This window comes from Peromyscus eremicus, chromosome 1 (genome assembly GCF_949786415.1).
Source record: "Peromyscus eremicus chromosome 1, PerEre_H2_v1, whole genome shotgun sequence".
Lineage (NCBI taxonomy): Eukaryota > Metazoa > Chordata > Mammalia > Rodentia > Cricetidae > Peromyscus > Peromyscus eremicus.
The window spans coordinates 149,027,715-149,040,492 of record NC_081416.1 but is presented as its reverse complement, the minus strand read 5'-3'; the positions used below and the strand labels follow the sequence as shown (position 1 = coordinate 149,040,492).

The window sequence follows — 12,778 nt, the reverse complement described above, 5'->3', positions numbered from 1 at the left end:
AGATTATGGTTATGGATGAGATAACTACTGATACATGCTTAAAAAAAATACCTGCTTTGGAACTAAGAAGAAACTACTTATGAGTAGTTTTGCTAAAGGCTGCGGGAGGGGTATAGTTCAGGAGCGGAGCAGGCATGAGTCCCTGAGTTTCATCCCCAGGACCAAGGGCAAAACAGTAAATAGGAAGAAGAGGTTCACTAAGCTCTGGACTCTGTGGCCAGTGTAAGATGAGAAAGAAATGAGGTGTACATGAAATGAAAGACGGGCACATCACACAGTGTCATGGAGAGAAAAACCACAGTGTGGGACTTGATCAACGCCACCGTTTGCTGAGCACAACATTGGTTCTGGGAAAAGGCCTACCCCAAGGCACTTCCTTGGATCTAGTCTCCAAGGTCTGTGGTTCTGAGTTTAGGAGGCAGCCTGGCCTTTATCTGTGGACACCTATTCTGGGGAAGAGCGTGAGCCAGGCCCTGGGACAGCCAGGACACGCACTCACCCAGTTTTTCCTCTTCTTTTTCTTTGAGTCACTCTCTATGTTGCTGCCCACACTCGAGTGGCTGGTGGCGCTGTTGATACTGGACACGCTGTCGGAGGAGTGCTGCCTGCGGATGCGGAGGTCTGCAGCCTGGGCGCTGCCATTCCCTGGAGAGCAAAGCAAGGCATGTGGGCCCCTGAGCCCTAGAACGCAATCTTCTGTCCCCAAGAACGGCCTCCTTTGACTCCAGGGCATGCGTACCGAGGTACCACCTCTGTGCCCTGCTACTGGTTGTAAGAACCTTGAACTGGTAATGGCTATGCCCTCTCTCACATGGGGGTCCATCACCTTGCACTCTACAGAGTGGAAGTTAGAAAGCCTAAGGACCATTCCCCAGCACCAGCCCTGCTTTGGCAGAGAGGAGGACATGCTTCTAAACACAGCAGTACTTCCCACAGGAGCCCCTCTCACTTCTTCTCTCCTCACACTAGGGACGGCACCCAGGGCCCCCGTGATCTCTCCTGAACTGCACAGCTCGCTCTGCTCCTTAGACTGCCGCATCCCTGCCCTACTTGCCTCCTTGTGGCCCTTCGGAAGCACCGAGCCCACGTCATCTCAGTCCTTCCATGATGCCTTCTCTTCCCTCGGCCTCCAGGGCTCTTCTCCCTCCACTCCGTACTGCTAACTCTTTCTAACCCTTCCTACCTCAACTCCATCACTCCTGTTTTGGAGGCCCAATGTCTGAAGTAACAGGAGACGGGAGAAGTCATGGTTGCAGTTAGCTTTCCTCCTGTGGATAGAACTGTCTCTAATCCTGAAGACAGCATGCTGTAGAGCCAGAAGGCCTGAGGGTCCAGGCACACTTCTGTTCCTAACTACCTTTGACCTTGGAAAGCCACCATCAACAGTGAGCAAAGGGCCTGAAGGGGCCTCATAACATAGTAGAAAGAAAGATGAGCAAGTTTAAAAAGGAGATCACTTGGCATGGTGTTGAAAACACAGGGCAAGCCTGCTTTAAGTGCTAGGTACCCATACTGCACCAAGCATAGCTTCTGTTCAAATGAGCATTGCTGGAACAAACTCACCTGCATGTCCACTAACTAAAAACACACAAAGCCAAACAATTTATTTGGCTAGTTTCCTAGGGCAACTATGAGATGAACCTCTTCTGCTCTCTCTCCAATATGCATATAAATAAATAATCATGGAGGCATGAGAGAAGCCATAAAACACTATGATGCTTCTCCATAAGAAACCCACTTCTTCCGTCTTTAAAATTTTTCAAGGAAGAGAATGCGCCATGCTAATCATCTCTACAGTGACCAAAGGCAGGCAGATGAAAAGGTCTGCCCTCTGGGACCTGCCCCTTAGATCCACAGCTTGAGTCACAGTCACTCGCCCCTAGCGGGGGCTGCATCCTGTACTGTGAGAGAGGCTGTCTACGGTGTATCTCGTGTGTTACCTTTGCAGTTGAGCTCTGGCGTATTAATCACTCCATTAATGGCAGCCTGGGCAGCTGCATTCTGTTTCTTTAGCAGCTCGATGGTTTTTCTTAACTCATTCAGTTCTGAATCCTGAAGGCAAGAAAGACATAACAGGTACGTCCTAAACCAGCTCCATAAAGAACAACGTTGGCCTGGACAGAGGAAGGCACTGAGAAAGGAGTGTCACAGATCTGTCTCATACATGGACTGGATCTAAATTCAGTGTAAGGATATCAGGAAGCACAGGAGGCCACAGGAATGGCCAAGACCACTAGATCCATAGGAGACACCAGGACCAACATTTGGTTGATCGAGGCTGTATTTTACCCAAGAGATCTGTTCTTGACATTCAAGTTCTACTAGTCCAAGACATATGTTAACATCTGCATCTTTATCTGAAATGAAAGAGAGCAATGGCATCCCTCCAGCCTTACCTTCTGCTCCGCAGTCATAGTTAAACTCTGCAGCCTGATGGTCATGTTTCCCAGACTCTGCTCAAAGGCTGCCACGAGGTGAGCCTGGAGGGGAAAATGAGGCCTCAGTGACGTCATCTTGCAAGGCCAGAGTGTCCGAGGGGGACTGGGTTCTCAAGACAGAAACTTATTAGAGCCTCTTCATGTGGCCTGTACAGGTTCAGCCTCCTATTGCCTCGCTGGGATCGTTTACTCTAGCCTTGCCCTTGCTCAAATGCTTCTTCCTCAAGCATTCTTTCCCCTGCCTGGCACCTTTTCCCTACCCACTCCCTGCCCAGCTAATTTTTATGTGTCTGACTGATGACACCACCAATCTGGGTCTATTCCCTCACACTTCTTCTCACAGGTCCATTTCGAGAGGCTTCAACACACTTTGAGGTGGTTGTTGGAAATACATGGGGTCTGTGACTGCCAGTTCATGGCTGATTCCAGAGCATCCTGCAGTAAGATCTGCTGTTCACCAGTCACGAAGCTCACGGGAAGAAGAGGCTCATGGGAAGCAGGGTTGTAGAATGAACAAAGTGGCTGGCTTATTTTCCTTGTTATAATCCTCATTAATAAAAAGCCACTGAAAGGCCCATCTGCTCCCTGGATGAAGAAACCTGTCCCAGCTCCCCCAGGGAGACGCTTTCTTCCCGGCTCCCGCACACTTTGATACACTCTTGTTAGAACAAGACACCAGATGCAACATCTTACACAAGGCTAGGAAAAAGTTTCAAAAGCGGCCGGGCCGGTTATAATTAGAATATGCAGCCAATCTTCAGATGCTACAATGTAACAATATAAAACTATGTCTGTTGGGCTGGATGGATAGTCCAGCTGTTAAGGGCTCTCTCTTTCCACCATGTGGGTTCCGAGATCAAACTCAGGGCATCAGACAAAGCAACCCTGCCTGCCTCCTGCCTTGACCCTCCGAGCCACCTTTCTGTCCTGCATCTATTTTTTATTCCTGGTTCAGGTTTTCTTTCTACAGATTCATGAATTTTTATTTTATGTGTATGAGTGTTTTGTCTATGTGTATATAAGTGTACTATACGCATGCAGGGGTATGAGGAAACCACAAGGGGATGTCAGATCTCCCTGGAGCTAAAGCTACAGGTGATTGTAAGCCACCATACAGGCTCTAGGAACTGAACTCAGGTCCTCTACAGGAGCACAGAACTGCAGTTTGGCTCTTAGAATCTATGTCGGGTGATTCACAACCACCTGTAACTCCAGCTCCAGTATATCCAATGCCCCTTTCCAGCTCAGTGGATGCCTGAATGCACTGGAACAAACACACACATACATATAAATGCATCTATTTTAAAAACAAAACAATAGTCCAGCGGTGGTAGCTCACACCTTTAATCCCAGCAGAGGCAGGCAGATCTCTGTGAGCTCAAGGCCAGCCTGGTCTATATAGAGAGACCCTGTTTCAAATAAAAAGATAGATGATAGATAGATGATGGATGGATAGATGGATGGATGGATGGATGGATGGATGGACGGACAGACAGACAGACAAGTAAATAAACCAAAACTAAGCCTGTTTGTACTGGAGAGTAATGAACACTTGATGTGTCATTATTGATTGATTCAACTGCTGGTTAAATGGAGAATCTGAAAATGCCATTAAAACCAAGTCTAAGAGGCTAAGAGCACTACTTATAAGCTACTCTTATAGAGGACATGGGTTCACAGTTCCCGCTGAGATGGATGCAAAGGACCAGGGGCTGGAGATGAGTTAGGAAACCGAGACATGATCACACTGTAAAAACCCAGAGGAAAAGGTGATCAATGCCCCAAGGGAAGGATAAAGGTGGGATGCAAGTGGGCAGGGCTGTGGAGTGGGCCCGGATCCCAACCTAAGAAGAACGGCGGAGTGCCTCAGCCATGGTTCACCAGACTTCATCACGATAGGCGGGCTGGGTCTGAGGCAGAAGACGAGGCCAGGACCATCTGCTGTCACGGCGCAGACACACCATCACAGCCAGGGGACATGGATGGTTTCTTTTTGATCACACTCTATATATCTGAACTGGAGAAAATGCCTCTGTACTTCTTTAGTTTACTTTGAATACAGGGCAAAATTTTTATTAAGTAATTTATGTGCATTGGTGTTTTGCCTACATGTATGTCTGTGTCAGGGTGTCAGGTCCCCTAGAACTGGAGTTACAGACAGTTGTGAGCCTCCATGTGGGTGCTGGGAATTGAACCCGGGTCATCTAGAAGAGCAGTCAGTGCTCTTAACCTCAGAGCCATTTCTGCAGCCCACCCCCTTTTCTTTCTGGTTTTTTTTTTTTTTTTTTTTTGAGTTCAAGTCTCACATCCTTTCTCGGGCTAGCCTGATAGTCACTACATAGCCTAGGCTGGCCACGAGCTGGCATCCTTCTGCTTTGGTTTCCCTAGCCTTGAGTAAAGCCAATCAACTCGAGATGACACCGTGGGTAGAGGAGCTGGGTCAGGGCACAGCTGTCCTCACCCGGCGGAGGAAGGAGTGAACCAGGATGACTTGCATCCATTTGCATTCTGCATCTGACCATCACCCGTGATCCCTGGAACATCACTACTTACTCAAACTGTGAAAGTGTGTTTGCAAGCTCAGAAAGAAAGTGTTTGTAGCTCTGAAGGGTCAGAGATCCAGTTCTGCTGGCAAGTGAAAGGGCGGCTTTTGTGTCCTGAGCACAGCTATGAAAACACAGGGGAGGCAGGGCCTCGCAGGGCTGCACAACATAACACGACAGCAGCCTTCCCGCCAAGGGCCATTCTCACATTCCCAGGGAAAACAAATGGAGAGAGCTATGAAAACAGCAGCCAGGGCAGCTCGGAGGAGCTTGTCCTAGGAAAACAAACACAGCTTGGTCTCCGAGAAAGATGGCAGATAATAAAATACTAGTGGCTGAGGTGGAGCGTGGACTGTGGTAAGACGAAATATTTACTTTAAAACAATACCGAACTCAGCAGCTTTTGTGAGGTGCAACACACTCTGGAATAATATAAGGGGCCTTACTCCAACCCTTCTAGCACCGAGGGTGGAGCAGCACAGGCCAACATAGAGCTCCTGGTGGCAGATCAGGCTGATGGAGGGATTAACCCAAGGTCACGATAAGCACAGTAACTTGTACTTGCTGAAGAGTCAAGGGCAGCATGGATGACTGCCACAAATCATGAGGCATTTCCCGGGGGCAGGGGGTCACTGTTCACCTCCCTGGATCTGCATTCAGTTCCGGACTTAGGTGCATACATTGGGTTTTCCAATTAGAGGGCCGACTCAGGATACCATTGTCACTTTTTGAATAGGAAGAATCTAAGCCTGAGAATTCAGCTCTGAGATTGTTTCTAATGATTTCTTAGATTTATTATTTTAAGTGTGTGTGTGTGTGTGTGTGTGTGTGTGTGTGTGTATGTGTGTGTGTACCACACTTAAATGTGGGTACCTAAAGAGGCCAGAAGAGGGCATCTGATCTCCTGGAGCTGGAGTTACAGGTGGTTGTGAGCCATTTGACATGAATGCTGGGAACCTAACTTGGGTCCTCATAAAGAACAGTGAATGCTGTTAACTGCTGAGCCATCCCTCCAGGCCTCTAATGATCTTGATAACCATACTGTTGATGGGGAGGGTGAAGGAAAAAAAAAAGACTGCAAAGCACATAGTGGCCTGGTGTGTCAAGGTTTGGGGAAAATAGACAGAGCTTTCCAGCAATGTACAAGACCTTGGGAGACAGTGTAATGATGAAGGCGGTTACACTTGCCGGGCTTGTAATTAAGGGCACTTCATGCTTCATGTGCAGATTTAAAAGAGCCACACTTCCTGGAGTCAGTCAGGCTCAAGCAGGAATTAGCAGGGTAAGAACTCCAGGTAAATGACTACTCCGGAGCCCTGACTCACTCGCCTTTGAAGTGGCTTCCATTGTTGGAATGCAGTGGGTGACGCAGTGGGTGACACAGTGTGCTCTTTCCCTGACAGGCTCTGAACTCCTGGGCAGGAAGTCTGACCTTGGAGCCACCCAGCACCTTCCCAAACCTCAGGCTTTGCCTTCAGAGCCTCAGCCTCTCTGGGTCAGAGCCCCGCCCTCAGTGGGGCTCCTCTGTGGGTCTTTCAGACATGGTAGGAGATCCTTGCCTCTCCTCTCCTCTATTTGGTCCAACTAGCAAGCTCAGCCTCCACATTGGCAGGGTTGCCCTAAAGGTCCCAAGGTCCCATCTAGCAGCTCAGACACTCATCTGTTCCTAGCCTTTCCTCTGTACTGACGCCTTCCATGCCTCTCTCCTCACTCCTGGCCTTAGGTACTAACTGGATAAGCCCCTCACAGTCTACCTTGTACCTTGCACTAACTGTTTACTTTGGATGCTGCACCCTTCTACAAGATATCAATCTGCTGTTACTTCCTCGGGGAAACCCTTCCTGACTCCCTCCCACCTACCACCAAGATGTAGCTTGGCCCTCCTGTGTTTTCTTCATCACTATGGCAAGAGTGATCATGTCCCGGGGAACTTGTTCATTTTGCCTCCCTTCTGGCCCTGAGCTGGCAGGGGAAGGTGGCAGTGATTCCACCTGCCATACTGTTGGATGCACAGCCCAGGGATGCTGGCACTAGAAAGAGTGGTCGCACAGAACGAAGGCTGGCAGTGCTGAGCACTGTGCATGATGTAATTAGAGAGCACTAGCTGTTTATCAGGAAGCCACAGATGCCTTTCTTCTCCTGAGTTCCCTCATGTCCCCAACTCCCTTAAGACCACAATCTCCAGAAAGATGAAAGGAAATAAGTTAACACTTAAAAGATTACAAGGCTTGGTCACCTCAAAACACACAGAGACAGCGATCATCCCATTATACAGACGAGCAAAGACAGACTCAGATGTACAGAGAGCGACCCAAGCCATACTGCTAGCACCTGACCAAGCATCATTGTCCACAGGACTAAAGCCCATGTCCTTTTGAGCGCACGGAGTTACTTTTGTGTCCAGGGACCCAGGGCCTCGGGGTATAGTGCTCAGAAGGCAGATGGCTATTTCCTGTCCAACCTCCAGTGTCTCCTCTATCCTGTCTTTGGTTCCCACTTGGTTTTATCCTGTCTCCAGCTCCTACCCTGTCACACCCTTGGCTCCCTCCCTGTCCAATACTGTTGTTAGCTTCCACTTAGTGCTCCTCAGCTCCCATCCCAGCCCTGCCTCCCACCCATCCTGTTTCAGCTTAGGCTCCCACTCAGCCCTGTCCCTGGCTCCTACCGTGTGTGCATATGTGTGTGTGTGTACATGTGCGAGCTTGTGCTCTTGAATATGCACTCACATTTGCAGTCAGCTGGGTGGTCAGCGCAGACACCTTTTCCTGGGAGGCATCCAGTTCTCGCCGCAGCTTTCGAATCTACAGAAACAGACACACAGTTACCTGCTTCGGGGGAGTCTGTTTCCAGACTGAGCTGGATGGAATTAACACTGATAGTGGAAGAGAGTCCAACCATAACTGTTCCTTACCTCTGATTGGCATTTCTCTTCGGGCTGCAAATCAATCACAAAGAAAGTTAGAACAGTGAAGGAAAAAGACCAATGCAGGCCAGCAATGGGGACTGCTGGGTTGGCAAGCTTGGGGAAGTCTAGAATCTATTGTCTTTAAGATTTCTGTACTTTTCTGTGTATGAGTATTTGCCTGTTTGTCTGTCTATGTGACTGGTGTCCATGGAGGCTGGAAGAGGACATTTGATTCCCTAGAACTAGAGCTACAGGTGAATTAGAGTCACCATGTGGGAATTGAACCCAGGTCTTCTGGAAGAGCAGCAAGTGCTTACTTACAACTACTGAGCCATCTCTGCAGCCCCTGAAAGTCCAGATTTTAAGTAGCTTCTTTTCTGGTATAATTCTATAAACAGGAACAATTAAATCCACCCACCAGAAAGGCCAAATAGAAGAGCATAGTGTTCTAACAAATCAGGAAGAATGTGATGTACGTTCTAACCTCTAACCATTGTGGTGACAAAGATTATAGCCTTCATGTGAAGATGTGTATATAGCTGGGTGGTGGTGGTGGCACATGCCCTTAATCCCAGCACTTGGGAGGCAGAGCCAGAAGGATCTCTGTGGGTTCGAGGCCAGCCTGGTGTACAGAGCGAGTTCCAGGACAGGCACCAAAACTACACGGAGAAACCCTCTCTTGTAAACTCCCCCGCCCCCCGCAAAAAAAAAAAAAAAGATGTAGATATAAGGTAGGGTTACGTTTAGGTGCACTCAGCTTTTACATGGGGTCTGGGAATCAGAACCTGGGTCCTCACGCTTGTGCAACAAGCTCTTCACCCACTGAGCCCTCTCCCCTGCCCCAAGGGGGATGTGATGACAGCCATTTGTGAATTTCAAATCATTTTCTCCTAGGAGTTGATCTTTTTATAGTGGGAATACTCTCTGCAGACGGGATGCTTGTAATTACTCTTGACATACTTGATAACAAAGCATGCGCGTACAAGCACAGCCACTCAGCGTTGACTGAGACTCACCGTGGAGTAGATGGACGATGTGCTGGAGACCAGGGACAGGGAGGATCCATGAACTGTTGGGAGTAAACAAACAGGGGTGAGAGACGCAGCTGGCTGCCATGAAAGAGAAGGGAGGAGTTGGGAGGAGGCCAGCACTTCAGGACACTACTGGCTTCGCCTGGCTGTGACTGTCATCTTGGCCCAATACTTCCTGGGTTGAGCACAGGTCAGAGCCAAAGATGAACTAATCCATTAAGGAAGTCATTTTTGCAGTGCCACATTTTTCTTAACTAGCAAAATCACATGATTCTGGGATCATATATTCACATAATCAAATGCTCATACCACCGAAGGTTCAAACGCAGGGCAATGTGGCTGACGAGATCCTAACCGCACTCCTCAGAGGCAGCCCGTGCCTGTTTCGGATTGCACCTACTCCTGTCCGATGCACTCTTTAGTGTTGTGACTGGGTGGCAAAGCTGTCTTACTTCATGTCCCACTAGATGTTTAGAGATGAATATTGTGAAGCTAAGGGTCTGTGGTGATAATAAATTCGGACAGCCTTGTAGCAGAGTATTGGTTGAAACCGCAGCATTTCTGCTGAAGGAAAGAACTTGCATTTGTACAGTGTCTACACATGATGAAGATGGGTGTTCTCTTCCTTGCTTGGTAACCACAGGCTCTGACTCAGAACCACACTCACGTACTCTCAGCCTTCCCTCCCATCTCCAGCTGGAGGAGCTTTTCCATGATCTGCTCTCACTTTGAAGCGTGTTTTCCCAAGAACTGGGCATTCAGGCTGCCTTCTCTTTCGGGCAACCTGATTCCTATTTTCTCAACAACCTCCTGGCAACTTGTTTGGAAGACAGAACTAGCCCTGTGTCAAGACATGGCAGATGTTTTCAAGTGGGCACAGCTTTCCCGACCACAGGTGGAAAGCCTTACGCCCATACATCCCATGCGAGTAGGCGCCCACCCATGGCCGAGGAAGGCTGGGAACATCTCTCTACACACACTACTGAGTTCACCTGCCACCCCAGCGGTGTGTGCTCAGCCCCACTTAGCAGCTAGGAGAAACATGACATCGAACACATCGTTCTGTCTGGCACTTGGGAACTGGCCCATGGCTTTTCTTCCCTGACCTCTCACACTTCCTTTCTCATACATGGCTATCTGGATATCCAGAACTTCTTTCCCAGGCAAGCTCTAGATGGCGCTGGCCTGCTTTTGAGGCTCTGCCAATGCAGCTCTTTGCTTAGAGTGCTTCTCAACCCTACCAGCCCCAACCTAGCACAGTCCAGAGGTCCTTCTCTCACTAGCAGGTACCTACCCACCTCTGTCTCTGAGGCTGGGGCTCCACCAGAACTCACATCCACACTTGCAGCTAATGCCCGGGTCTAGATCTGCTCCCTGTTTTTCTACCAAGCATGACTAAGCTGACTCACACCCCATAAAAAGCAGGCTAAGGTGTTAATGGCCAATAATGGCTTTCTGTGCTAACATACCCACAGGATCAGAAGTCCCAAGGCACTTCTGTATGACAGACCAAAGTGGACAGAGTACCTGGGAGGTCTGTTGGTGGAAGAGACATGGGTATCATGTAGTCACCTCCAGCCACACTGGCAGGGCCGGCTCAGAGGCCTGAGCCGGGCACCACACAAACTCTGGCTGCTGTTTTTGTCTCCAATTTTTCCATCTCAAACATATCAGTTTCCTGGCAGTCAGGAGCAGCTTAGGGACTCAGGCAGAGGAGGCACATCTGGCACACTTCAAATGGAGGTCATTACTTTTCTCTGTAATTAATGCCTCTCACTTGGAAATCAGTGATGGCAAGGCTGTGATCCAAACAAACAGCCTCCTTGACTTTCTGAGCCCCCACCAACCTGAACGTGGCTTGCCTGAACTGCTGCTGTGGCTGGCCGACCTTTAAGATGAGAATCAGAGCCTGGGAGGGTGGGGGGTGGAGGATGGACATGGATCCTCCCGGACTATGAGAGTTTCGGCTCCCAAACCACTAAAGCATGATGGTGCTTCTCACTATACCTCCAGAATTCTGCAGCTGGACAGACAGAACATCCACGTCTGGAACTCAAATGACATGACTTGCTTAAGGCCACACAGGAATTCAAGTGCAGGATCTGCTGACCGGAAGTACGGACACCACTCTGCTCTCTAATGACCTGCTTTACTAAGTTCTGGTTTTCACTTTTAAAAACCCTTCTGGACCTATGATGGGACGCCTTGTGCAGCCTTGAGGCAGGCGGGGAAGGACTTGGACTTGCCTCTACTGGATGTGTCTCCCCATGGGAGGCCTTGCCTTATTGTGGGGGGGGTAATGGGGGGTGAGTTGGGAGGGGGAAGATGGGGGGTGTGAGGAGGGAAGAGGGGGATCTCTGATTAGTGTGTAAAATGAATGAAAATTTTCTTAATAAAATAAAAAATAATCTTTTTGGTGGGCTGGCGAGATGGTTTAAGTTGGTAAGGGTGTTTGATACCAAACCTGACAAACTGAGTTCTCTACCCAGGACCCATGGTGGAAGGAGAGAACCAACTCCTAAAAGTTCTTCTCCTTGGCCTCCATGTGCATAGCATGGCACACACAACAGAAAAATTTTAAATTTTTAAGTAATTTTAAAGTTACAAAAAATTTTTTAATTAATTTTTTTTTTCCTCGAGACAGGGTTTCTCTGAGTAGCCTTGGCTGTCCTGGACCTCACTCTGTAGACCAGGCTGGTCTTGAACTCAGAGATCTGCCTGTAAGTGCTGAGATTGAAGGCGTGCACCACCACCAACTGGCTTAAAGTTAAAAATTTAAAAAGGACTTCTGGTATGTTTTGGAATGCATTTCTTATCCCTTTGTGTAATATTCCCATGAGCACAAAAGCCAGGGACTTGTGGACCACCATACGCAGGTGCTAAGAATCGGGCTCCTGTCGCTCCTCAATGGTAGTACTTGCTTTTAAATGCTCTTAACCTCTGAGCCATCTCTTCAGCCCCAACATCCATTTTAAAGACACTTCCAGCATCTCTTAGGTGTACCTATACCAAAGGTGACTTTGGGATTACATCCTGTCTATGGTAATGAACTTACCTGAAATACTTCAAAAGGCTGCACCTGGGCCACACTGCGCCTGATCTACATGGCTACAACTCCCATCGCCTTAAATGTGGAAAGTGCTCATGAAACTGCTCAATCTCACAAACACCGTGTTAATTTTCCCTAAGCTTGAATCCTGCTTCACAGCATAGAATAAACATTTCCAGGAGGGTCTACCTGGTCAGGCATGAGATCTGACCTCCCCTGCAACACTGGTAATTTATTAATTTAAAATGAAAACAAACAAGCAAACAAAAACCTACACTCAAAGGAGTTAAAAACCTGATTACACAAGTCCTACTCTGTTTCTGTCATATAACAACCTTGCAAGGGATAAACTCAGTCGGATGGCAAAGTTCCCAGAGACGAAGAGGTCACATCTACGTGGTGTAGTAACACAACCCTTCTCCCAAAGTTCTAACCCTACCTTCAGTTCAGTTCTGTATTATCATGAATCATGTGACTGCAAAAGTTGTGGTAATGCTTGTGGATAGGCCAGGTCTACTTGTCTTCTGATATCCCAGATGGTCTCAATCTGGCTGCCTGAGAGCTAGCTGAGGACGAGTCCGTGATGGTCCCTGGCCTTTGGGGAGGCCATATATACTTGTCAGGACAAGTTCTGGTACTATTTCATGATTCCCTCAGGCATACACATGGCAGATGATGAGCACAGCACAGGACACACTCCAAATGGGAGCTGTCCTCAGGGACAGGGAGAGGCACACTGTGGCGATTGCTGACCAATGGCAGACTAGGAAGGAAGCCTAGGACAAACTTCCTCCTCCGTTGTACCCTAACAG

At 48.5% G+C, this 12,778-nt stretch overlaps 1 protein-coding gene across 1 annotated transcript in view; it reads right to left on the bottom strand.

The window, feature by feature from the left end:
- Nav2 (neuron navigator 2) overlaps positions 1-12,778 on the bottom strand; it is a 371,946-nt gene that overhangs the window by 36,905 nt on the left and 322,263 nt on the right. Inside the window, exons 20-25 of the mRNA XM_059274283.1 lie at positions 8,903-8,955; positions 7,893-7,916; positions 7,708-7,782; positions 2,397-2,480; positions 1,941-2,052; positions 500-645 (exon numbers count right to left, since the gene is read on the bottom strand). Coding sequence (XP_059130266.1) covers positions 500-645; positions 1,941-2,052; positions 2,397-2,480; positions 7,708-7,782; positions 7,893-7,916; positions 8,903-8,955 — 494 coding nt within the window. The remainder of the gene's footprint in view (positions 1-499; positions 646-1,940; positions 2,053-2,396; positions 2,481-7,707; positions 7,783-7,892; positions 7,917-8,902; positions 8,956-12,778) is intronic.